The 27,866-nt window shown below is 39.7% G+C and overlaps 1 protein-coding gene across 1 annotated transcript in view; it reads left to right on the top strand.

The window, feature by feature from the left end:
* The window catches only part of SHROOM2 (shroom family member 2), a 686,449-nt gene extending 659,929 nt beyond the window's left edge, over positions 1 to 26,520 (top strand). The window contains exons 7-10 of the mRNA XM_053706458.1: positions 4,053 to 4,580; positions 9,044 to 9,215; positions 23,837 to 24,109; positions 25,699 to 26,520. Coding sequence (XP_053562433.1) covers positions 4,053 to 4,580; positions 9,044 to 9,215; positions 23,837 to 24,109; positions 25,699 to 25,965 — 1,240 coding nt within the window. The 3' untranslated portion in view covers positions 25,966 to 26,520. The remainder of the gene's footprint in view (positions 1 to 4,052; positions 4,581 to 9,043; positions 9,216 to 23,836; positions 24,110 to 25,698) is intronic.
* The last annotated feature ends 1,346 nt before the right edge of the window (positions 26,521 to 27,866 follow it).

The following is a 27,866-nucleotide window of genomic DNA, read 5'->3' on the forward strand; positions in this document are numbered from 1 at the left end:
AACATTGTTAACACTTTAATGACTGCCAACGGGTTGTTAACAAGGCATCTTTTTCTGGCTTGTTTATAGCTCAAAATCTTGCAGATGTCGGCAAGACTGCACTATATCTGCATGACTCCGGAAGTGAGGCCTGCAATACTAGCACAATTTTGTTGCTTCTGGCACAGCTTTGCTACAAAACCCCTTACCACGCAACATTGCAAAATTACTGCGATAAAGTACCCAAGACACATGCATTATCCTAAGCCTACCTAGGTATGCTCTCTTCTCACATCTAAAAAAGAGCATTTTAAAATGTTTTTTTTTTAATGGAATTTCCTTTGACAGGAAAACCATAGACCAAGCTTGTGGGAATTTGTCATTGTCAGACCATAAACTCATCAACAGCTTTACCTTAACATTGAAATATTTTAATATATTTTCATTTGTTTTTTTCATATGTATCAAATTTTCTTCTTTTTTTTTAGTGCCCTTTAAGATTAGCCACTTATTTGCATAGATCGCTTAATGGGCCATTATAGTGATAAAATGACATAGAGCATGTCATTTCAACACTAGCAACACTATAATGCTATGTGATTAACCCCTGCAGAGGGGTTAATCACAAAAAGTCCTGCTTAGGACCCATTGAGCACTGCTGGGTCCGAGCAGAAACTGCAGCGCAAGTTGCATGTCCCAGCTGTGTGCATAGCTGGGTCATTGAGCTAACGCTGCTGATTTGATTAACTGCAGTTTCTGCTCAGGACCAGCAGTCCTCTTTGGGTCCAAACCAGGACTTAAACTATGTGATTAGCCCCATTGCAGAAATGAATCACTCCACATTATATAGTGTTGCTAGTGTTACAGTTTCAAACACATTAGAGCATGTCATTTTAACACTATAATGGCCATTTAAAGGGACAGTGAAGTCATTTTATAACTGCATAGTACTCAACAACAATTAAGCACTGCTTACAAAACCGTGTGCATTCAATTGTTTAAAAGCATTTAAGCAGTTTTGTTTACAAATTTGTTTTGAAGTCCAGACATAAACCATTTAAAACACCTTTTTAGTGTGTATAGTTTTTCATTTGCTATGGCCAATTGGGAGCAAATATAAAGAAGCTTGTGCACTAATACTAATCAAGCAATTACTAGGTAGAATTTTGTAAGGTCAAGGTTCCAATCTTTCTGGAAGCAGTAGGGAAAAACACAGCACTCAGAGTTTAAATACAAGTAATGCAGACAAAGCAAATCATGAAACTATAGAACATATTTTTGTGTTATTTACATAGAATTCTAATTTAGTCGTTTGTTGCTAAATACCTCCTGAGGCTTTTTCCATCTGCATGAGTGAATATATTAAATATATTCTTTTATGTTAAAATAATACGTTTTACCTTATTTTTTATCCTTCTGCGGTAAAATATGATCTTTCATGTGTCCTCATTTTTATTTACAATAGGAAATATTATATTACATACTTTTAAGAAAAATGAGTCATACAATGTGTAATCTAAAGACATAAAATCTCAGACATTAGACTGTGGAAAGAATTTATATAAAGGATTTAAAACCCCAGGTGATTTTAGCAGCAAGAGGAAAAGACTGGGCATGTTCAGGGACTATGATATTAGAGATGCTGTCATAGCAAAACATTTTTAAACTATTGTGCATGGTTTGTTAATAGCCTTGTATGAGCTTATGGGGAGGGGGAAATACCCTGTTCTCTGGATCATTGCTTTTCTATCCAGACATAAGCACCAACATTATCTGTATTTATTTAATTCCAGTGAACCAACATTTTTAAAATTGTGTGCAAGAACCCTTTCCTGTTGCAAATGTTACCTCCAATATTATTTTGTTTTGGGCATTTTATATAGTATGAATGTCCCAACATGGTGTGTCCTGTTTATGTCATCCATAGACGTCGCTACAAGGTCTTCACTCCAAAGCAGGTAGACTGAGAGAGATACAGACAAACCCAGTGTGTTGTACGTTGGGACACTGTAGCGTGGGGCGTGCAATCCGTGAATAGAACAAATTATAAAAAAACAGCAGCATTCTCTGGATTTAAATTTAAAAAATAACCTTTATTACCAAAAATTTAAATGCACACATCAATGTGAGAGGAATAATCCTTGCGTGTTTCGTGCCGCATGTGTCCTTTTTATACCCGGTTTCAAGAGTCTTTGATTAATAAAGTCGCATCAATCATAAGCTTCTATACCATAAATGAATTAATTTCAGAAATAACCAAAAATGCATCCATAACATTGGGGTTTAAGCTTCCAGAAAATCAAATAAAAATAAGCCAGTAATATTTGTATAAAAAAGATTACACTCCACTGGTCTCTATATGAAGTTTTCTCTCACCCTCTTTTATTGATGTATGGAAGATGTTTTCTGAAGAAGCTAGTAAATACCATCCAAAAATCTAAGGGGTGAGGGAAAATACTGGATGAGAAAGACTAGGGGAGAGAGGTAAATGGGGGGGGGGGGGGGGGGGTAAAGGGGAAGGATGCATGTCTTCAAACAGTTCTAAATAATTACTGTATAATAATAATACGTTGTCTGCAACAATTTGTTTAGGCAGTTAGGGCATAATTGAATAATAATAATAAATACAATAAAAGATTACAAACAAAAGAATGCGTAAACTATTTGTCACTAGTAAAAGGGATACGGAACCCAATTTTTTTCTTTTATGATTCAGATAGAGCATGCAATTTTAAGGAACTTTCTAGTTTACTCCTCTTGTCAATATTCCTTTGTTCTCTTGCTATCTTTATTTGAAAAAGCAGGAATGCCTGCTTACGAGCCGGCCCAATTTTTCCCCAGCACTCTGGGTAGCGCTTGCTGATTGGTGGCTACATTTAGCTACCAATCAGCAAGTGCTACCCAGGTGCTGAACCAAAGATGGGCTGGCTCGTAAGCTTACATTCCTGCTTTATAAAATAAAGCTTACAAGAGAATGAAGAACAATTGATAATAGGAGTAAATTAGAATGTTGCTTAAAATTGCATGCTCTATCTGAATCATAAAATAAAAAAATTGGGTTTATTATCCCTTTAAAGGCGATGTATTTGCAAGAACAAGCAGATAATAATGGATAGATACTCTTATTGAATGTATTATCACCTACCTTCTTTTATTAACATAAAAAAGATACTTTAGGATACGGAGGCTTGACATGAGTGAGTTTAAATAAAAAAATTAAAAAAGAGAAAAAGGTGTTATTTGTGATGGTACCCAATTGCATTATAGTTTGTCTATTAAAAGAGAAATTGCATTGACTATGTTGTGTACATTATAAGTGTCTTAGAGCCAGGACAATTGTAAAGGTGACTGCACAAATCTCCCAGATTTACATTTCATTAAAATGATGGTCATACAAATTGTTCATTCTTGTATTGCGGTAGACTGTGCAAGTCACATGCATCAGAAAATGTAATTTATTAGTTTAATTGCTACAATTTATATAACATTTACAGCACCAAAAAGCTGTAAATGTTATATAAATTGTGTCAAACGCCCTTTTTTATTTTAGCGTTAAAAACATGGCTTTGTGCTTCACTGAGTGTTTTATTTCCCTCTTTTAACCCAACGTTTAATGTAGTATTGTATCTAGAATGCATACATTTTTGTGAGGTAAAAAAGGTCAACCCAATGCAGAACATCTCTTTGGTTTTAATTTAACTCTGTTATTTAGTTTCAAAAGCCACTAAATGACCGCCCATAGTTTTATGCAATACACAAACTGTACTTTTGTGTTTTAAGTTACAATTAAAGGATAAACATGCCAAATCTGTTTTTGTCTTGCTCTTTTACAAAAATAAATAAATCATTTTAAGCATTGGAAATATAAAGGCCTGCACATACATCATACATTTTGGGCAATCTGTAAACCTCAATCTTAGATGCAAAACAATTTGAAATAATTTTTAATTGACTGCCTCTGAAAATATACAAACAAAACGTGTTAATTGTTTTTAACATATTGGCCTTTTAGTCTAGCCACAGCCACTGTATAAAGATATATTTTAATGTAACAATGCTATTTATGATTTCAGGATTGAAAGAATCATCGATAACACCACAGTAAAAATGGTCCCAATTAAAATTGTACATTCTGAGAGCCACGAGGAGAAGGAAAGCAGGCATAATTTGTTGAATGCCATAGAGCCACCTGCCTTACCCACTGGCCTTGCAAAGGATCAGCTCAAGACTCTCAGCACATCTGAGCAATCATATTCGCTCTTCTGTGCTTACACAAGGCATGACCCAGACCCTGAGGAACAATCCAGGATGTTTGACAGCCAAGTAGGTGCTGAGAACATTAACGAAAATGATGTCTCTACAGCCAGCAACTCAAAAAGCAAAGATAAAGTTTATGATGATTTGAAGTCAGAGGAGCTAATGCGAGAAATTGTAGGTAAAGACAAATCCCTTGCAGAAATTTTAGACCCCAGTGCCAAATTCCGGACCACAATGGACCTTATGGAAGGCATCTTCCCCAAAGATGAAAATCTTTTAGAAGAAGCTCAACAGCGCAGAAAGTTACTTCCTAAAGTTCCATCACCAAGGCCTACAGAAGAAAAGTAAGTATTTTTCTATTTCTTATGTTTTATCTATCTAATATAAATACGCACTATTATCATATGGCATTGGTAAACAATTTTGAGAGCATATATCAACCCTGCCTAGATTTAGTAAATATTTTGTAATGATTGAAAAGTTGAACATATAAAACAAGAACTAGAGTTTATTTGTTTTTCTATCTAGCAATTGATTGTGTAACTCAACATAGATTTTCATGATAAGTGGACACTCAGATACATCACTTTCCGTAGTAGTGATGTATAGGGTGATGTTAAGAAGAGGATTTAAAAACGTGGTTTTTCATTTATTCTGGTTCAATGGATATAGTATATGCATTTATATATACTATAAACTGCATATACCATGTGTCCATGTATTTACATTATATATTGTTTTAACTGTATTCTGGTTGCCTAAGGTGGTTTGTTGGACTTTTTTTGTTCAGTTTTCTGCAAACAGCACCAGCAAGTTTACATGATTTACTAACATAGGACAGCTTTAAATGCCTTAATGTGTTTTACCTGTTGATATCCTCACATATTTCTCAGTGGTGAGGTGAATACTCAGGTGTTAGGGTCAGGCTGAGCTTGGCCTGTTTCACTATGTTACAAACTTATAAAGTATATGAACGGAGCACTCTCTTCTGTTTATAAACAGGTAGTAGGATTAGACTAGTGAAGCTTTCCTCACTGTAATTTTAATGCTGAAGTTAAGAATAGACAGGCATGGTAAAACTTTAACTTTTATTGTTATGCCAATAAATAAAAAAAAGCACAGAAGTGAGACACACAAACTGACGCCTGCCATGTGCATGTCTGTTTCTCAGAATTGGCAATTACAGGAAACAGTAAGTAGGCTCAAAGGGGAATCACTATCTAAACTATAATACCACACAATGGACCATGATATCTCTTTTAAAATACAATGGTCACTAGTTTTGAGGAAGGTTTCCACTTATTATAGAGTAATTACCATTAAAATGGTGGTTATGATCCTTAGAGTATCGCATACTTGTAGTAACTGAGATGGCCCCGTAGAGGCAAGCCATTGTAATGTGCCATAAAACCCATCGTTCCCATTGTTCTTGCTTGTGTGTTGGTTTGCAAAAATACTCAGAAAACGTACGTTACTTGCAGGTTTTTATTATTATTAATACCTATTTGTATAGCGACCACAGATTCTGCAGCACTATAAACATAGGTGTAATATTCAAAGGTATCATTTATAAAGAAGCAAATGGAAGAAGACCCAAATATAGGAAATCCAGAGGTTCTCGATTTATTGCATAATAACTCTGCTTATCTAATTCAAACAGATGTTACTCAAAAATGTTGTTTTGTCATATGTACATGTTGATACTTTTATTGCCTGAATGAAAGGCTTTTTATATTTGAAACTGACGTACTTGTATCAATTCTGTACTTCATACTATTGCTCAAGCAGCATTAGCGAGGAATAACTATAAACCAATGACCCTGCATCAGCCATATTAGTTTCACTTTAAAAAAATTTCTTACAAAGATATTAAAAAAAAAAAAAAAAAGAAAATTAGTATTTTTAGAAGATGCTCTTTCATATCGATGGCATTTTTTTTAAGTACAGTGTTCCTTTAAGAAATTATAATCAAGTTGATTTTTTTGCATAGCTAATATTTTTAGGTCTTAAAGTATCTTGTGTCAAAAAGTAAAAACTTTCAATTAACCCTTTAAAGGGACACTGAACCCAATTTTTTTTCTTTTGTGATTCAGATAGAACATAGCTGGTTCCTTAGCTTAGATGCCTTCTTTTTCAAATAAAGATAGCAAGAGAACGAGGAAACATTGATAATAGGAGTAAATTAGAAAGTTGCTTAAAATTGCATGCTCTATCTGAATCACAAAATAAAAAAATTGGGTTCAGTGTCCCTTTAACGTGACAAATGTGTGTTCATTCAATTATAGTCTTACTAGGTGATAAGCCTGCCCAGAAGGCAGTCTATGTTTAAAAAATACAAACCCCCAAGCTAATTTTACTAAAAATAAAAAATGTAAAATTACAGAAAAAAATAAACAAAGCTATCCTAAATAAAAAATGTAAACCTAGACTAATACCCCTATAAAAATAAAAAATACCCCCCAAAATAAAAACACCCCCTAATCTAATACTAAACTACCAATAGCCCTTAAAGGGGCCTTTTGTAGGGCATTGCCCTAAGTTAAACAGCTCCTTTACTTAAAAAAAATTACCAATTACCCCCTATTATTATTATTATTATTATCGGTTATTTGTAGAGCGCCAACAGATTCCGCAGCGCTATAAGCAAAGGCGGAGTACAACAAAACAGTTATAGGGATCAAATGGGTAGAGGGCCCTGCCAAGAGTTGCACTGTTGTTGTCAGCTCTTAAGAAGGTGATCTACAAACAGCTGGACTCTTAGGCTTACATGCTAAGGGGGCTCAGGGGATAGCAATGGAGGAGAGGAACTGGTATAAAGAAAGATTAGTGTAGGTTGTATGCATCCCTGAACAGTAGAGTCTTTAGGGAGCACTTGAAGCTTTTAAAACTAGAAGAGAGTCTTGTGGAACGAGGCAGAGAGTTCCCCAACAGTAAGTCACCCCACCCAACCAACCCCCCAAAATAAAAAAACCTAACACTAGAAAAACCTAAACTACCCATGCCCCCAAAGGGGCATTTGTATTGGTATTGCCTTTAAATGGGCATTCAGCTCTTTTACTGTCCTTAAAAGGGCAATCGGCTCTTTCCAACACATTAAATCCCTAATCTTAAAAATAAAAAATAAAAAAATCCTAAAACTAAGCCCCAAATAGGTACTCACCGTTCCTGAAGTCCGGCAGAGAAGGTCTTCTTCCAGGCGGCTCCATCATCTTCTATCTTCATCCTGTGCGGAGGTGCGGAGCGGTCTTCCCCAATGCGCGGATCCGGAGTGGAGGTTCTCAGCAGCGGTCTTAAGTGGCGGCAATCCTCAGCGGCGTGGAGGCATCTCTTCATCCGATCTCCGGCGTACACTAAAAATTGAATGGAAGGTACCGCAATCAATTTGGAAATCAGCCAATAGGATTAGAGCTACTGAAATCCTATTGGCTGTTCAAATCAGCCAATAAGATTTCAGTAGCTCTCATCCTATTGGCTGATTTCAAAATGTCAGCCAATAGGAATGCAAGGTACCCCAATAACTATGGGGTACCTTGCATTTTAATCTTTAGTGTGCGACAGACGATAGCATGAAGAGGAGCCTCCATGCCGCTGAGGACTGCCGCTGAGGACCGCCGCTGAGGATCTGTGCATTGAGGAAGCCAGCTCGGCACCCCCGCTCCGCGCCACCTTCGCTTTGGATGAAGATAGAAGATGATAGAGCCGCCTGGAAGAAGACCTTCTCCGCCAAACTTCAGGGACGGTGAGTACCTATTTGGTGCTTAGTTTTAAGATTTTTTTTTTTTTAAGATTAGGGATTTAATGGGCTGTAAAAGAGCTGATTTCCCTTTTAAGGGCAGTAAAAGAGCTGAATGTCCTTTTAAGGGCAATGCCCATGCATATGCCCCCTTAGGGGCAATGGGTAGTTTAGTTTTTTCTAGTGTTGGTGGGTGGGGGGTTTTTACTATTAGGGGGGGACTTAGTATTTTTTAAATGTAAAAGAGCTGTTTAACTTGGGGCAATGCCCTACAAAAGCCTCTTTTAAGGGCTATTGGTAGTTTAGTTTAGAGTAGGGGTGTTTTTATTTTGGGGGGCTTTTTATTTTCATAGGGATTAGGTTTAATTTTTTTTTTTTCTGTAATTTTAGAGTTTTTTTTTTATTTTAGATAATTTTTTTGTAATTTAATGTTAGGTTTTATTATTTTAAGTGTAACTTAGTATTGGGGTTAATATAGGGGGTGTTAGGTTAGGGGGCTTGGTCATTAAATGTAATGTGGGGTTTGGTGGTTTAGGGGTTAATAGGTTAATTAGGTTTATTGGGATGTGGGGGGTTGGCGGTGTAGGGGTTAATAGGTTAATTAGGTTTCATGCGATGGGGGGTTGGCGGTTTTAATTATGTTATTTGCAGATTAGGGGTTAATTACTTTATTATTTTGCAATGTGGGGTTTGGTGGTTTAGGTGTTTGTCAATACTTTGTGCAGGCGGTTAGGTTTTTTCGTTGTTTCATGCGGGCGGTTGCGTGTCTTTTTTTTTTTTTAGGCTTTGTTTGCCTACGCTGCATCCAGGTGGAATCTTTTGGCTGCCTCGCGCAGCCAACATTCTTTTGGCTGCCTCACGCATCCAACATTCCTTTGAGGATGCGTGTGCAACTGGCGACGACGACGGACCCGTTACAAATGCGATTATAGTATAGATATGCACACAACTAACATCCTATACCTGTTTTATTATCTATTTATAAAAAAGCAAAGCGTGTAAATTGGATCTGAATTATTGGTCAAGGGAAATGTATTCTGTTAAAATAATTTGTTATATGTTATAATCCAACAGGAAAGACGAGCAGAATATGCCATTAGTTACGCCACTCACTACCAGTTCTACATATTATAGCACCTCAGCACCCAAGGCTGAACTCCTTATTAAAATGAAAGACATGCAGGAGCAACAGCACCCTCAGGAGAATTCTGAAGATGAGCTGGACCACAACTTGTCAGAGAAAAAGGTAGACCATTATTATTACGTTTTACAACTGAAATAAGTTGCCTTCATGTTGTTGGTGGTTATTGCTTCAATATTTGCTAAAATGGAGCCATCATATTTAGGAGAATCTGGCAGGACATTTTACTAACAAAACTAAACTGAATATTTTTTTAGATATACACCCTGAACAACACCGTAAACCCATAGATGTTTATAGCCAGTGCTGTAATATTTACTTTTTCGGTATAGATGATTATTCACATAGCAAAATAAAGGTAGAGGAGCTATTTGTAAACAATAACATAGATTACAGCAGGTTAATATGGACTATTTGAAACACATTAAAGGGATGGAAATTATACAGTAAACTCTCCCTTTAACACAATTTAAAAATGCTGTTCATTTTTTTTCACGATAAGAGCAATCAAATTATGGAACTCTATGGAGGTAGTGACTGCCAATACCTTAGATACGTTTAAAAATGGCTAAAAGCAGAATTCAGGAATAGGATTGGTTGTAGTGTGTCGGCTTTCTAATTATATTATGTAAGTTCAGTTTGCTGTTTCTTTATTGTAAGTCAAGTAAGATCTGTATAGATTAAACTTGCTGGACTTTCTTTTTCAACCTCATCTACTATGTTATAATGTTAAAGGACAATTAAATACTGTAGACTTCCACAATTAACAAGTGCAGAATAATTTTTTTCTGTCAAATGTATTTCATTTTTTTCTCCAATTGGCTGGCCACCTGTATCATGTAACCGCTAACAGCCAGACTAAACGTATACCCTTAGAACTTGTGCACATGCTGAGTAGAAGCTGTTGCCTCAGGAAGTGTGTATATAAAAAGACTGTGCAGAATGTAGTAAATTGGAAAGTCTCTTAAAACTCTGTAACCATAATGATAATGTTACGGCTTACTGTCTTACCAGTCTTGACTTTAGTTCCAGGGGATCTCACTAAAGACCCATTATCTAAAGCTTTCTGCTCTGACAAGATTATCTAAGAAGTCTTGTCAGTGCCGTGAGGTCCCTCAAAGAATTTTAGAGTGGAAAATTAGCTTGAGAGCTTTTTATCTCGGTATACAAGGTTCTAGATGTGAACATACATAACATTGTAAGGTCTAAAGATTTTGTGTGACTTCCCTTGAAATCATTGCTCTCTAAGCAACAGAATAGAGTCCAGTTCATATCATAACTACATCTATATAACCCTTGAAAAAAGAACCTCCTTATGGCCTTTTCCATTTTGCAGCTGATTGTGAGAAAAGATGAACTGAGAAGCTTTTGGAGATGCCTTGTTTGTTAATTACTAAATCATTACAAATGCAGTGTTAAATTAGATCCATTCTTAAATTGTTAATCTGGACTTTTGCAGTGCCCTGCTGAAAGCCAAAAGTTTACATTTGTTATTGATACATGACAACAATTAACTCTTAACTAAACTGTAATATTGCAGTTTAAAGTGATGGTAAACGTTCCCCTTTGTATAAATAAACTTAGTTTCTCCAACATAGGTGTGTCCGGTCCACGGCGTCATCCTTACTTGTGGGATATTCTCTTCCCCAACAGGAAATGGCAAAGAGCCCAGCAAAGCTGGTCACATGATCCCTCCTAGGCTCCGCCTACCCCAGTCATTCTCTTTGCCGTTGTACAGGCAACATCTCCACGGAGATGGCTTAGAGTTTTTTAGTGTTTAACTGTAGTTTTTATTATTCAATCAAGAGTTTGTTATTTTAAAATAGTGCTGGTATGTACTATTTACTCAGAAACAGAAAAGAGATGAAGATTTCTGTTTGTATGAGGAAAATGATTTTAGCACCGTAACTAAAATCCATGGCTGTTCCACACAGGACTGTTGAGAGCAATTAACTTCAGTTGGGGGAACAGTGTGCAGTCTCTTGCTGCTTGAGGTATGACACATTCTAACAAGACGATGTAATGCTGGAAGCTGTCATTTTTCCCTATGGGATCCGGTAAGCCATGTTTATTACGATGGTAAATAAGGGCTTCACAAGGGCTTATTAAGATTGTAGACTTTTCTGGGCTAAATCGATTCAGTTTTAAAACATATTTAGCTTTGAGGAATCATTTTATCTGGGTTTATTGATATTATAATATCGGCAGGCACTGTATTAGACACCTTATTTCTCTGGGGCTTTCCCAAAGCATAAGCAGAGCCTCATTTTCGCGCCGGTGTGGCGCACTTGTTTTTGAGAGGCATGGCATGCAGTCGCATGTGAGAGGAGCTCTGATACTTAGAAAAGACTTTCTGAAGGCGTCATTTGGTATCGTATTCCCCTTTGGGCTTGGTTGGGTCTCAGCAAAGCAGATACCAGGGACTGTAAAGGGGTTAAAGTGTTAAAACGGCTCCGGTTCCGTTATTTTAAGGGTTAAAGCTTCCAAATTTGGTGTGCAATACTTTTAAGGCTTTAAGACACTGTGGTGAAAATTTGGTGAATTTTGTACAATTCCTTCATGTTTTTTCGCAATTGCAGTAATAAAGTGTGTTCAGTTTAAAATTTAAAGTTTTTTGTACTTTATTATCAAGTTTATGCCTGTTTAACATGTCTGAACTACCAGATAGACTGTGTTCTGAATGTGGGGAAGCCAGAATTCCTGTTCATTTAAATAAATGTGATTTATGTGATAATGACAATGATGCCCAAGATGATTCCTCAAGTGAGGGGAGTAAGCATGGTACTGCATCATTCCCTCCTTCGTCTACACGAGTCTTGCCCACTCAGGAGGCCCCTAGTACATCTAGCGCGCCAATACTGCTTACTATGCAACAATTAACGGCTGTAATGGATAATTCTGTCAAAAACATTTTAGCCAAAATGAACCCTTGTCAGCGTAAGCGTGGCTGCTCTGTTTTAGTTACTGAAGAGCATGACGACGCTGATATTAATATCTCTGAAGGGCCCCTAACCCAATCTGAGGGGGCCAGGGAGGTTTTGTCTGAGGGAGAAATTACTGATTCAGGGAACATTTCTCAACAGGCTGAACCTGATGTAATTGCATTTAAATTTAAGTTGGAACATCTCCGCATTCTGCTTAAGGAGGTATTATCCACTCTGGATGATTGTGAAAAGTTGGTCATCCCAGAGAAACTATGTAAAATGGACAAGTTCCTAGAGGTGCCGGAGCTCCCAGAAGCTTTTCCTATACCCAAGCGGGTGGCGGACATTGTTAATAAAGAATGGGAAAGGCCCGGTATTCCTTTCGTCCCTCCCCCCATATTTAAAAAATTGTTTCCTATGGTCGACCCCAGAAAGGACTTATGGCAGACAGTCCCCAAGGTCGAGGGAGCGGTTTCTACTTTAAACAAACGCACCACTATACCCATAGAGGATAGTTGTGCTTTCAAAGATCCTATGGATAAAAAATTAGAAGGTTTGCTTAAAAAGATGTTTATTCAGCAGGGTTACCTTCTACAACCAATTTCATGCATTGTCCCTGTCACTACAGCCGCATGTTTCTGGTTTGATGAACTGATAAAGGCGCTCGATAGTGATTCTCCTCCTTATGAGGAGATTATGGACAGAATCAATGGCTAATTCTTTCACCCTAGACGCCACTTTGCAATTGGCTAGGTTAGCGGCTAAGAATTCTGGGTTTGCTATTGTGGCGCGCAGAGCGCTTTGGTTGAAATCTTGGTCGGCTGACGCGTCTTCCAAGAACAAGCTACTAAACATTCCTTTCAAGGGGAAAACGCTGTTTGGCCCTGACTTGAAAGAGATTATCTCGGATATCACTGGGGGTAAGGGCCACGCCCTTCCTCAGGATCGGCCTTTCAAGGCGAAAAATAGACCCAATTTTCGTCCCTTTCGTAAAAACGGACCAGCCCAAAGTGCTACGTCCTCTAAGCAAGAGGGTAATACTTCTCAAGCCAAGCCAGCTTGGAGACCAATGCAAGGCTGGAACAAGGGAAAGCAGGCCAAGAAGCCTGCCACTGCTACCAAGACAGCATGAAATATTGGCCCCCGATCCGGGACCGGATCTGGTGGGGGGCAGACTCTCTCTCTTCGCTCAGGCTTGGGCAAGAGATGTTCTGGATCCTTGGGCGCTAGAAATAGTCTCCCAGGGTTATCTTCTGGAATTCAAGGGACTTCCCCCAAGGGGGAGGTTCCACAGGTCTCAGTTGTCTTCAGACCACATAAAAAGACAGGCGTTCTTACATTGTGTAGAAGACCTGTTAAAAATGGGAGTGATTCATCCTGTTCCACTAAGAGAACAAGGGATGGGGTTCTACTCCAATCTGTTCATAGTTCCCAAAAAAGAGGGAACGTTCAGACCAATCTTAGATCTCAAGATCTTAAACAAGTTTCTCAAGGTTCCATCTTTCAAGATGGAAACCATTCGAACTATTCTTCCTTCCATCCAGGAGGGTCAATTCATGACCACGGTGGATTTAAAGGATGCGTATCTACATATTCCTATCCACAAGGAACATCATCGGTTCCTAAGGTTTGCATTCCTGGACAAACATTACCAGTTCGTGGCGCTTCCTTTCGGATTAGCCACTACTCCAAGGATTTTCACAAAGGTACTAGGCTCCCTTCTAGCGGTGCTAAGACCAAGGGGCATTGCAGTAGTACCTTACCTGGACGACATTCTGATTCAAGCGTCGTCCCTTCCTCAAGCAAAGGCTCACACGGACATTGTCCTGGCCTTTCTCAGATCTCACGGCTGGAAAGTGAACGTGGAAAAGAGTTCTCTATCCCCGTCAACAAGGGTTCCCTTCTTGGGAACAATTATAGACTCTTTAGAAATGAGGATCTTTCTAACAGAGGCCAGAAAAACAAAACTTCTAGACTCTTCTCGGATACTTCATTCCGTTCCTCTTCCTTCCATAGCTCAGTGCATGGAAGTGATCGGGTTGATGGTAGCGGCGATGGACATAGTTCCTTTTGCGCGCATTCATCTAAGACCATTACAACTGTGCATGCTCAGTCAGTGGAATGGGGACTATACAGACTTGTCTCCGAGGATACAAGTAAATCAGAGGACCAGAGACTCACTCCGTTGGTGGCTGTCCCTGGACAATCTGTCTCAAGGGATGACGTTCCGCAGACCAGAGTGGGTCATTGTCACGACCGACGCCAGTCTGATGGGCTGGGGCGCGGTCTGGGGATCCCTGAAAGCTCAGGGTCTTTGGTCTCGGGAAGAATCTCTTCTACCGATAAATATTCTGGAACTGAGAGCGATATTCAATGCTCTCAAGGTCTGGCCTCGGCTAGCGAGGACCAAGTTCATACGGTTTCAATCAGACAACATGACAACTGTTGCGTACATCAACCATCAGGGGGGAACAAGGAGTTCCCTAGCGATGGAAGAAGTGACCAAAATCATTTTATGGGCGGAGTCTCACTCCTGCCACCTGTCTGCTATCCACATCCCAGGAGTGGAAAATTGGGAAGCGGATTTTCTGAGTCGTCAGACATTGCATCCGGGGGAGTGGGAACTCCATCCGGAAATCTTTGCCCAAGTCACTCACCTGTGGGGCATTCCAGACATGGATCTGATGGCCTCTCGTCAGAACTTCAAAGTTCCTTGCTACGGGGCCAGATCCAGGGATCCCAAGGCGGCTCTAGTGGATGCACTAGTAGCACCTTGGACCTTCAAACTAGCTTATGTGTTCCCGCCATTTCCTCTCATCCCCAGGCTGGTAGCCAGGATCAATCAGGAGAGGGCGTCGGTGATCTTGATAGCTCCTGCGTGGCCACGCAGGACTTGGTATGCAGATCTGGTGAATATGTCATCGGCTCCACCTTGGAAGCTACCTTTGAGACGAGACCTTCTTGTTCAGGGTCCGTTCGAACATCCGAATCTGGTTTCACTCCAGCTGACTGCTTGGAGATTGAACGCTTGATTTTATCGAAGCGAGGATTCTCAGATTCTGTTATCGATACTCTTGTTCAGGCCAGAAAGCCTGTAACTAGAAAGATTTACCACAAAATTTGGAAAAAATATATCTGTTGGTGTGAATCTAAAGGATTCCCTTGGGACAAGGTTAAGATTCCTAGGATTCTATCCTTCCTTCAAGAAGGATTGGAAAAAGGATTATCTGCTAGTTCCCTGAAGGGACAGATTTCTGCCTTGTCGGTATTACTTCACAAAAAGCTGGCAGCTGTGCCAGATGTTCAAGCCTTTGTTCAGGCTCTGGTTAGAATCAAGCCTGTTTACAAACCTTTGACTCCTCCTTGGAGTCTCAATTTAGTTCTTTCAGTTCTTCAGGGGGTTCCGTTTGAACCCTTACATTCCGTTGATATTAAGTTATTATCTTGGAAAGTTTTGTTTTTAGTTGCGATTTCTTCTGCTAGAAGAGTCTCAGAATTATCTGCTCTGCAGTGTTCTCCTCCTTATCTGGTGTTCCATGCAGATAAGGTGGTTTTACGTACTAAACCTGGTTTTCTTCCAAAAGTTGTTTCTAACAAAAACATTAACCAGGAGATTATCGTACCTTCTCTGTGTCCAAAACCAGTTTCAAAGAAGGAACGTTTGTTGCACAATTTGGATGTTGTTCGCGCTCTAAAATTCTATTTAGATGCTACAAAGGATTTTAGACAAACATCTTCCTTGTTTGTTGTTTATTCAGGTAAAAGGAGAGGTCAAAAAGCAACTTCTACCTCTCTCTCTTTTTGGATTAAAAGCATCATCAGATTGGCTTACGAGACTGCCGGACGGCAGCCTCCCGAAAGAATCACAGCTCATTCCACTAGGGCTGTGGCTTCCACATGGGCCTTCAAGAACGAGGCTTCTGTTGATCAGATATGTAGGGCAGCGACTTGGTCTTCACTGCACACTTTTACCAAATTTTACAAGTTTGATACTTTTGCTTCTTCTGAGGCTATTTTTGGGAGAAAGGTTTTGCAAGCCGTGGTGCCTTCCATTTAGGTGACCTGATTTGCTCCCTCCCTTCATCCGTGTCCTAAAGCTTTGGTATTGGTTCCCACAAGTAAGGATGACGCCGTGGACCGGACACACCTATGTTGGAGAAAACAGAATTTATGTTTACCTGATAAATTTCTTTCTCCAACGGTGTGTCCGGTCCACGGCCCGCCCTGGTTTTTTAATCAGGTCTGATAATTTATTTTCTCCAACATAGGTGTGTCCGGTCCACGGCGTCATCCTTACTTGTGGGATATTCTCTTCCCCAACAGGAAATGGCAAAGAGCCCAGCAAAGCTGGTCACATGATCCCTCCTAGGCTCCGCCTACCCCAGTCATTCTCTTTGCCGTTGTACAGGCAACATCTCCACGGAGATGGCTTAGAGTTTTTTAGTGTTTAACTGTAGTTTTTCATTATTCAATCAAGAGTTTGTTATTTTCAAATAGTGCTGGTACGTACTATTTACTCAGAAACAGAAAAGAGATGAAGAATTCTGTTTGTATGAGGAAAATGATTTTAGCAACCGTAACTAAAATCCATGGCTGTTCCACACAGGACTGTTGAGAGCAATTAACTTCAGTTGGGGGAACAGTGTGCAGTCTCTTACTGCTTGAGGTATGACACATTCTAACAAGACGATGTAATGCTGGAAGCTGTCATTTTCCCTATGGGATCCGGTAAGCCATGTTTATTACGTTTGTAAATAAGGGCTTCACAAGGGCTTATTTAAACTGTAGACTTTTTCTGGGCTAAATCGATTGATTATTAACACATATTTAGCCTTGAGGAATCATTTTTTATGGGTATTTTGATATAATAATATCGGCAGGCACTGTTTTAGACACCTTATTCTTTAGGGGCTTTCCCAAAGCATAGGCAGAGTCTCATTTTCGCGCCGGTGTTGCGCACTTGTTTTTGAGAGGCATGGCATGCAGTCGCATGTGAGAGGAGCTCTGATACTTATAAAAGACTTCTGAAGGCGTCATTTGGTATCGTATTCCCCTTTGGGTTTGGTTGGGTCTCAGCAAAGCAGATACCAGGGACTGTAAAGGGGTTTAAAGCTTAAAACGGCTCCGGTTCCGTTATTTTAAGGGTTAAAGCTTCCAAAATTGGTGTGCAATATTTTCAAAGCTTTAAGACGCTGTGGTGAAAATTTGGTGAATTTTGAACAATTCCTTCATGTTTTTTCGCAATTGCAGTAATAAAGTGTGTTCAGTTTAAAATTTAAAGTGACAGTAACGGTTTTATTTTAAAACGTTTTTTGTACTTTCTGTTCAAGTTTATGCCTGTTTAACATGTCTGAACTACCAGATAGACTGTGTTCTGAATGTGGGGAAGCCAGAATTCCTATTCATTTAAATAAATGTGATTTATGTGATAATGACAATGATGCCCAAGATGATTCCTCAAGTGAGGGGAGTAAGCATGGTACTGCATCATTCCCTCCTTCGTCTACACGAGTCTTGCCCACTCAGGAGGCCCCTAGTACATCTAGCGCGCCAATACTCCTTACTATGCAACAATTAACGGCTGTAATGGATAATTCTGTCAAAAACATTTTAGCCAAAATGAACCCTTGTCAGCGTAAGCGTGGCTGCTCTGTTTTAGTTACTGAAGAGCATGACGACGCTGATATTAATATCTCTGAAGGGCCCCTAACCCAATCTGAGGGGGCCAGGGAGGTTTTGTCTGAGGGAGAAATTACTGATTTAGGGAACATTTCTCAGCAGGCTGAATCTGATGTGATTACATTTAAATTTAAATTGGAACATCTCCGCATTTTGCTTAAGGAGGTATTATCCACTCTGGATGATTGTGAAAATTTAGTCATCCCAGAGAAACTATGTAAAATGGACAAGTTCCTAGAGGTGCCGGGGCTCCCAGAAGCTTTTCCTATACCCAAGCGGGTGGCGGACATTGTTAATAAAGAATGGGAAAGGCCCGGTATTCCTTTCGTCCCTCCCCCCATATTTAAAAAATTGTTTCCTATGGTCGACCCCAGAAAGGACTTATGGCAGTCAGTCCCCAAGGTCGAGGGAGCGGTTTCTACTTTAAACAAACGCACCACTATTCCCATAGAGGATAGTTGTGCTTTCAAAGATCCTATGGATAAAAAATTAGAAGGTTTGCTTAAAAAGATGTTTGTTCAGCAGGGTTACCTTCTACAACCCATTTCATGCATTGTCCCTGTCACTACTGCCGCATATTTCTGGTTTGATGAACTGCTTAAGGTGCTCGATAGTGACTCTCCTCCTTATGAGGAGATTATGGACAGAATCAATGCTCTCAAATTGGCTAATTCTTTCACTCTAGACGCCTCTTTGCAATTGGCTAAGTTAGCGGCTAAGAACTCTGGGTTTGCTATTGTGGCGCGCAGAGCGCTTTGGTTGAAATCTTGGTCGGCTGATGCGTCTTCCAAGAACAAGCTACTAAACATTCCTTTCAAGGGGAAAACGTTGTTTGGTCCTGACTTGAAAGAGATTATCTCTGATATCACTGGGGGTAAGGGCCACGCCCTTCCTCAGGATCGGCCTTTCAAGGCAAAAAATAGACCTAATTTTCGTCCCTTTCGTAAAAACGGACCAGCCCAAGGTGCTACGTCCTCTAAGCAAGAGGGTAATACTTCTCAGGCCAAGCCAGCTTGGAGACCAATGCAAGGCTGGAACAAGGGAAAGCAGGCCAAGAAACCTGCCACTGCTACCAAGACAGCATGAAATATTGGCCCCCGATCCGGGACCGGATCTGGTGGGGGGCAGACTCTCTCTCTTCGCTCAGGCTTGGGCAAGAGATGTTCTGGATCCTTGGGCGCTAGAAATAGTCTCCCAGGGTTATCTTCTGGAATTCAAGGGACTTCCCCCAAGGGGGAGGTTCCACAGGTCGCAGTTGTCTTCAGACCACATAAAAAGACAGGCGTTCTTACATTGTGTAGAAGACCTGTTAAAAATGGGAGTGATTCATCCTGTTCCATTAAGAGAACAGGGGATGGGGTTCTACTCCAATCTGTTCATAGTTCCCAAAAAAGAGGGAACGTTCAGACCAATCCTAGATCTCAAGATCTTAAACAAATTTCTCAAGGTCCCATCGTTCAAGATGGAAACCATCCGAACTATCCTTCCTTCCATCCAGGAAGGTCAATTCATGACCACGGTGGATTTAAAGGATGCGTATCTACATATTCCTATCCACAAGGAACATCATCGGTTCCTAAGGTTTGCATTCCTGGACAAACATTACCAGTTCGTGGCGCTTCCTTTCGAATTAGCCACTGCTCCAAGGATTTTCACAAAGGTACTAGGGTCCCTTCTAGCGGTGCTAAGACCAAGGGGCATTGCAGTAGTACCTTACCTGGACGACATTCTGATTCAAGCGTCGTCCCTTCCTCAAGCAAAGGCTCACACGGACATTGTCCTGGCCTTTCTCAGATCTCACGGCTGGAAAGTGAACGTGGAAAAGAGTTCTCTATCCCCGTCAACAAGGGTTCCCTTCTTGGGAACAATTATAGACTCCTTAGAAATGAGGATCTTTCTAACAGAGGCCAGAAAAACAAAGCTTCTGGACTCTTGTCGGATACTTCATTCCGTTCCTCTTCCTTCCATAGCTCAGTGCATGGAAGTGATCGGGTTGATGGTGGCGGCGATGGACATAGTTCCTTTTGCGCGCATTCATCTAAGACCATTACAACTGTGCATGCTCAGTCAGTGGAATGGGGACTATACAGACTTGTCTCCGAAGATACAAGTAAATCAGAAGACCAGAGACTCACTCCGTTGGTGGCTGTCCCTGGACAATCTGTCTCAAGGGATGATGTTCCACAGACCAGAGTGGGTCATTGTCACGACCGACGCCAGTCTGATAGGCTGGGGCGCGGTCTGGGGATCCCTGAAAGCTCAGGGTCTTTGGTCTCGGGAAGAATCTCTTCTACCGATAAATATTCTGGAACTGAGAGCGATATTCAATGCTCTCCAGGCCTGGCCCCAGCTTGCGAGGACCAGGTTCATACGGTTTCAATCAGACAACATGACGACTGTTGCGTACATCAACCATCAGGGGGGAACAAGGAGTTCCCTAGCGATGGAAGAAGTAACCAAAATAATTCTTTGGGCGGAGTCTCACTCCTGCCACCTGTCTGCTATCCACATCCCAGGAGTGGAAAATTGGGAAGCGGATTTTCTGAGTCGGCAGACATTGCATCCGGGGGAGTGGGAACTCCATCCGGAAATCTTTGCCCAAGTCACTCACCTGTGGGGCATTCCAGACATGGATCTGATGGCCTCTCGTCAGAACTTCAAAGTTCCTTGCTACGGGGCCAGATCCAGGGATCCCAAGGCGGCTCTAGTGGATGCACTAGTGGCACCTTGGACCTTCAAACTAGCTTATGTGTTCCCGCCATTTCCTCTCATCCCCAGGCTGATAGCCAGGATCAAGCAGGAGAGGGCGTCGGTGATCTTGATAGCTCCTGCGTGGCCACGCAGGACTTGGTATGCAGATCTGGTGAATATGTCATCGGCTCCACCTTGGAAGCTACCTTTGAGACGAGACCTTCTTGTTCAGGGTCCGTTCGAACATCCGAATCTGGTTTCACTCCAGCTGACTGCTTGGAGATTGAACGCTTGATTTTATCGAAGCGAGGATTCTCAGATTCTGTTATCGATACTCTTGTTCAGGCCAGAAAGCCTGTGACTAGAAAGATTTACCACAAAATTTGGAAAAAATATATCTGTTGGTGTGAATCTAAAGGATTCCCTTGGGACAAGGTTAAGATTCCTAGGATTCTATCCTTCCTTCAAGAAGGATTGGAAAAAGGATTATCTGCAAGTTCCCTGAAGGGACAGATTTCTGCCTTGTCGGTATTACTTCACAAAAAGCTGGCAGCTGTGCCAGATGTTCAAGCCTTTGTGCAGGCTCTGGTTAGAATCAAGCCTGTTTACAAACCTTTGACTCCTCCTTGGAGTCTCAATTTAGTTCTTTCAGTTCTTCAGGGGGTTCCGTTTGAACCCTTACATTCCGTTGATATTAAGTTATTATCTTGGAAAGTTTTGTTTTTAGTTGCGATTTCTTCTGCCAGAAGAGTCTCAGAATTATCTGCTCTGCAGTGTTCTCCTCCTTATCTGGTGTTCCATGCAGATAAGGTGGTTTTACGTACTAAACCTGGTTTTCTTCCAAAAGTTGTTTCTAACAAAAACATTAACCAGGAGATTATCGTACCTTCTCTGTGTCCGAAACCAGTTTCAAAGAAGGAACGTTTGTTGCACAATTTGGATGTTGTTCGCGCTCTAAAATTCTATTTAGATGCTACAAAGGATTTTAGACAAACATCTTCCTTGTTTGTTGTTTATTCAGGTAAAAGGAGAGGTCAAAAAGCAACTTCTACCTCTCTCTCCTTTTGGATTAAAAGCATCATCAGATTGGCTTACGAGACTGCCGGACGGCAGCCTCCCGAAAGAATCACAGCTCATTCCACTAGGGCTGTGGCTTCCACATGGGCCTTCAAGAACGAGGCTTCTGTTGATCAGATATGTAGGGCAGCGACTTGGTCTTCACTGCACACTTTTACCAAATTTTACAAGTTTGATACTTTTGCTTCTTCTGAGGCTATTTTTGGGAGAAAGGTTTTGCAAGCCGTGGTGCCTTCCATTTAGGTGACCTGATTTGCTCCCTCCCTTCATCCGTGTCCTAAAGCTTTGGTATTGGTTCCCACAAGTAAGGATGACGCCGTGGACCGGACACACCAATGTTGGAGAAAACAGAATTTATGTTTACCTGATAAATTTCTTTCTCCAACGGTGTGTACGGTCCACGGCCCGCCCTGGTTTTTTTAATCAGGTCTGATATTTTATTTTCTTTAACTACAGTCACCACGGTACCATATGGTTTCTCCTATGCAAATATTCCTCCTTAACGTCGGTCGAATGACTGGGGTAGGCGGAGCCTAGGAGGGATCATGTGACCAGCTTTGCTGGGCTCTTTGCCATTTCCTGTTGGGGAAGAGAATATCCCACAAGTAAGGATGACGCCGTGGACCGGACACACCGTTGGAGAAAGAAATTTATCAGGTAAACATAAATTCTGTTTTCTTTAACTACAGTCACCACGGTACCATATGGTTTCTCCTATGCAAATATTCCTCCTTAACGTCGGTCGAATGACTGGGGTAGGCGGAGCCTAGGAGGGATCATGTGACCAGCTTTGCTGGGCTCTTTGCCATTTCCTGTTGGGGAAGAGAATATCCCACAAGTAAGGATGACGCCGTGGACCGGACACACCGTTGGAGAAAGAAATTTATCAGGTAAACATAAATTCTGTTTTTTAATGTAGGTCTGAAATTCAAATGCCCTGTGCTCCAGCCGCCCACTTCAAAAGTTTTTGTGGTGACCTAATGATTTGATCTCTTCTCCAATTGGCACTCTACCTACAAATAAAAATGAGTGGCGTATGCCTAGAGCGCCAATTGGAGAATAGTTCATCTCACAAAACTATTTTTGTTGAGGTGGGCGGCCAGAGCCGCAGGGTTTCTCTAATTCTATGCTTCATTAAGAAGTAAGTTATAGAGCATCTTCATTACAAGTGATGACTTAAACTCTATCTAAAATATTGCTAACATTCCGAATCTGATTATACAAAGGGGAACGTTTACCATCATTTTAAATAAGAAACTAACTTTGTTAAAGTTTTTTGTCACACAATATTCATCTTAGTTACTGTGAAGAGGCACTTTGTCTTATAATATACAGCAAATTCACTATGATTTTGAAGAAACGACTTACTCTGCAAGACAGAATAGTAAACGCTTCCAGCAGAACAAGACAGGATTGGAGAAAAAAAAAAGTGTCTCCACAGGGACTCCTTAATTATTGCAAAAATCCACCAGTCAATTAGTTTTTTATTTTGTTGTCATTTTTGTACCCTAGTATAGCCCAGAGGAATATGTTGACATTATATAAATAAATAATAAGAAGAAGAATGATAAGGCTGTTATAAAATTATAGTCAAAGTTTGCAAATCATAAAAAAAGTGTTATTACGCTATTTGTGTAAGCTTTTACTTTGTTATTATAGTTTGTTTTATTTATCCAATGCTTTATTGGAACCTTTTGCAAAAAAAAAACAAAAAAAAAAACTTCCGTTTTTAATATTGATCTGTCTGTCATTGCTATATTACATTTTGCAATAATACATTTACTTTAGTTTTATAATCTGGCTAAATGGACAAACAGTTTTCATTTAAAGGGGCATGGTACCCAAAGTTTTTCTTTCAGAAAGAGTATGCAATCTTCAACAACTTTCTACTTAAATTTTCTTTATTCTGATTCTATCTTTTGTTGAAAAAGAGGGATGTAAGGTTGGGAGCATGCACGTGTCACGAGCACTGTATGGCAGCTTACTGAAAACACAGAAAACCATGGAAATGAAGCAAATTTGATAATAGACGTAAATTTGAAACTTTTTAAAACTTGGATGCTTTGTGTATATCATACAAGAAACTTTTTACAAGGTTAGATGTTTTTCCTCATCAAATTAGATGTTAAAAAAAAGGATGGAAATACTACTTCTGTTTATTTTTGATACATAATATAATTTGACTATGTTTGTATAATGAAGTATGTTTGAGTTGTTGCCCATAAATGCTTTTACATTTTTGGTCCAGATGAGCTAAAATAAAATCATCAGATGTTTAACTTTTGCCTACAGATACCAAGTTTCATTACTGCACCAGTTTATAGTTGCATTATTTTGATTTATTTTTGTCTTTAGCAAGAACTGATTGACAGCATCAGTAGGAAGCTTCAGGTCCTGCGAGACGCCAGAGAAACTCTGCTTGAAGACATCCAGTGTAACAACGCATTAGGGGAAGAGGTGGAGGTCATTGTGAAGGAGGTCTGCAAACCCAACGAGTTTGACAAATTCAGAATGTTTGTTGGAGACCTGGAGAAAATTGTTAACCTCCTCCTTTCTCTCTCTGGGCGACTTGCTCGAGTGGAAAATGCTCTTAATAACTTGGATGAAACAGTCTCACCAGAGGAACGGGTAAGGAAAAAAATTGTACAAATGCACCTCACTGGAATAGCCCGTGTTTATCCAGCCCTTAACCCCTAACATGTCAAATTTTTATGATATCTTAAAGAGACATTAAACTGCTGGGCACAACTACCCTATAATGATTACTACTCACCATGTTATTGTATTTAATCATTTTCCTACAGCTCTTTTCAAATCCATTCTCCTGTCTTAATAGCTTAAAGGTGTCAGATACTGAAGCTCCGCCTCTTTGTACTGGGGTTGCCATCTTGAAATATTCTCACAGCCTGTGACAAAAGCTAGGCACAGTCAAAGATCACAGTAATACTGTCCACTTTTTACAGCTGTATAATGTGATTCAGGTTAGATAAAGCAGAAGCTGTATATATCTGCAGTGGCTGCATTGCTCTTTATTATTATTGAGGGTTTTTTTTAAATATATTTTGTATAACTGTAAAACTGTGTCACAATAAAAAAATGTAAAGCTCACATGATGTATCATGCACACTAACCTGAAGCTCATTATACAGCTGTAAAACGTGGTCAGTATTACTGTTCTGTGAGTGTGCACAGCTTCTGTCACAGGCTGTGAGAATACCTGAGCCCCAATATGGAGGCGCCCAGTACAAAGAGGCGGAGCTTCAGTATCTGGCAACTTTAAGCTATTCAAACAGGAGAACTGATTTGTAAAGAGCTGCTTGAACCGGTTATACAGCAATAACATGGTGAATAGTTACCATTCTTTTCTAGCTGTGCCTTTAGCTAGAGGGAAGGTGAAATAATCAGCTGATCAGTAACCATGGTTACTAACCTGCTCTCACCCATCATCTGATTATTTCAGCTGTGCTCTAGTAAATATATCATGAGAATCTGGCCTGTTTGGGGTACTTGATGGCAAACTTATTACAAGACATTTCTTGCAATAAAATAACATATCAGGCAAGCCTAAATGCTTTGTAATCAAACTGACATCATTTTTACTGCAATTGTTTTTCAGTAGCCAAACTCCACCCTCAATTTGACTTTTTTGAAATAGCCACTCCAGGCTTTAGTCTTTAGACAGCAAGGTCATAATGCTAGTATAAAGGACATTGTTTTGCAGTTCTTATCAGTTAAAGTCAAATAGGGACATATATGTAGCAAGGTTTGCCTTGATATGTGATTGGGGTGCATTTGAAGTTATAAGAATTAGAAATGTCTACATTTTCAGAGCTGAATTGCATGAAAAGAGAGCAACATAAATAATGAAAATATATTAGAGTTGTTTCATTATATGCCTAACTAAACGTATATTAACATCACAAGCACACCAATGCACTACATGGAGTTAGTTGGTGATTGTTGGCGGTACACATATGCCTCTTGACATTGGCTCACAACAAGTGTTAAGCAAGCTCCCAGAAGTGCATTGCTGCTCCACAGTCTAAACTTTAACAAAAGATTCCAAGAGAAATTTGATAAAAAAAATAAACTGTAAAGTTGCTTAAGAGCTGTATAGCTAGAAGCACTGTTGAACAAAGAATGTGTTTTGAATACTTTGGCGAGGTATAAAATTGAATTTGCATTTTTGATCAATTTAAAATTTTCTTAATTCGCAGAGAACACTAGTGGAAAAGAGGAAGTTGCTCACAAGGCAGCATGAAGATGCAAAAGAACTGAAAGAAAACTTAGATCGCCGTGAGCGCATTGTTTTTGACATCTTGGCTAGTTACCTGAATGAGGAAAACCTTGCAGATTACGAGCACTTTGTGAAAATGAAATCTGCACTCATCCTAGAACAACGGGAACTGGAAGACAAGATTAAGCTTGGAGAAGAACAACTTAAATGTTTAACCGAGAGCCTCCCAACAGACAGAACCAAGTAGCAACCAGTGAAGCCAAATGTGAAACATGGACTCTTGGCCTGTCTTTTTATATGTGAATCTTCTTTTATTTTTCATTCATGCAAAAGCTTAGAATTATTCCATTATTTCCAAAAGAAAATTCTTACCTCTAGCAATAAAACAATGGTTTCATTGATTGATATATTTAATTTTTTAATGTTTGTACAGCTTTACTTCATATTTTAAAGCCTTAGAAGCTTTTGTTAGATATTTGAAAAGGACATGTAGAGTTTAAAAATTCACTTGTATGGCAAATTCTGTTAGAATATTGCATGCAGCCAGGAATTTCCTGTAGTGATCTTTTTATGTTTGACATCTTTATAGACACCCAGCAGCAAAGGGACAAATCAAGTTACAGTAAATCTGATCTTGTTGCGATATGTTACATACAGCATTTACATATGGAATGAATAGTTACCATAACAATTTATCCTTGAGACTAATCTCTTTATGTAGACATTTATTTATCATCCTAAAAATGATGCGGTTGTCTCAGTTTCTCTTGGAGGAAAATAATAAAAACAAAATCAAACAGGATTTCTGACGTTTAGCTTCTTTGTGTTACATTATTTTGTTTAGTTTTATTTTTTATTTCATTTTCCTGCAGACTTGCAATAGATTAGCATGTTATATGAGTCTAAAGGTTATTAGAACAGATTAACACCTTGCTTGCCACAATAGTTTTTCAATAGTTAAACTCCACCCACCATATTCCTTATGTGCAGGAGCCAATCTGGACTTGTGTCTGGAGAAGGAGTTTTGTCATTGTGTTGACAAAATCTTCATTGTTTTACTTCATCAGAAATGATACAGTATGAAACCAAATTAGGGACAGATATGTGGCCATGTTAGGTTTGTGAAGACCTGTCTGCCCTGCTGGCTTTCCCTAAAATTTAAAATAACACTTCTTATAACATCTAGTAAAGGCATTTCCGCGGGATGATATAGTGATATTAACCCTTTGGCTGCTAAGCCATTTCCCACCTGGGTGCTAATATTTTATTTTATTTTTTTTATTTTTTAAATTTTTGAATTTTTTTTTTTTTTAACTTTACAAGACTTACACTGTTGGAAAGGTTAAGCGATTACCTTTCCAACAATGGGTCTTGGGGGTCTGTAGATGCTTAGATGCCTGAGATACAGACTTCTAAGCAGCATGCCCCCTCCTCCTATACTTAACATTGTTAAGTATAAATAAAGTTGCACAGTGACGTCATCACGTAATTGCGCGTGACGTCACCACGCATCACGTGAAGCCCCGGCGATGCCTGTCACTCTACAGGCACGATCGCCGGGGTAGGAGCAGTAAGGAGCCCCCAGATCTCCCTCAAGGTGGGAGAGTGCTCATGACGGCTCTGAGCCGTCATTAGCACTCATAGGGTTAATACAGTGTATTATTGAAATAGTTTTTTTTAATAATGCTTTAAACAAGCATAGATCTGATTATATCCACACGTCATGTGGAAATTGTCCAGACTTTGTCACCAGTAAGGTTATTTTTTATTGTTTATAGAATTTGACCTTGACCCTGGTCCGATCCTTTGCCTATGATTGGCCTACAGTTGGTTGTACCTATCCTTTTGCACATGTAATAAGTACTGTCTGCCAAAAATAGTCCCGACATTGTAAAGAAATTATTTTTTATGCAAAATATAGGTGTAGATTTTTGTCTTCTTCCTCTACAAATGTTCCACCCTAGGCCTTTGACTAGTTAGAATATTGATGAATGCATCTATACTTGCTAACCTAGGCATACATGTGTCTTTAGAAGTACACTCACAGTTTAAATACATTCAATATAATATACTTAAACTTAAAGCTTGCAGCTATATAAATCATATATTACAGCCCTGTACAATTCAACAGCAGTTTTGCTGTTAATA

Source organism: Bombina bombina, chromosome 3 (assembly GCF_027579735.1).
Source record: "Bombina bombina isolate aBomBom1 chromosome 3, aBomBom1.pri, whole genome shotgun sequence".
Taxonomy (NCBI): Eukaryota; Metazoa; Chordata; class Amphibia; order Anura; family Bombinatoridae; genus Bombina; species Bombina bombina.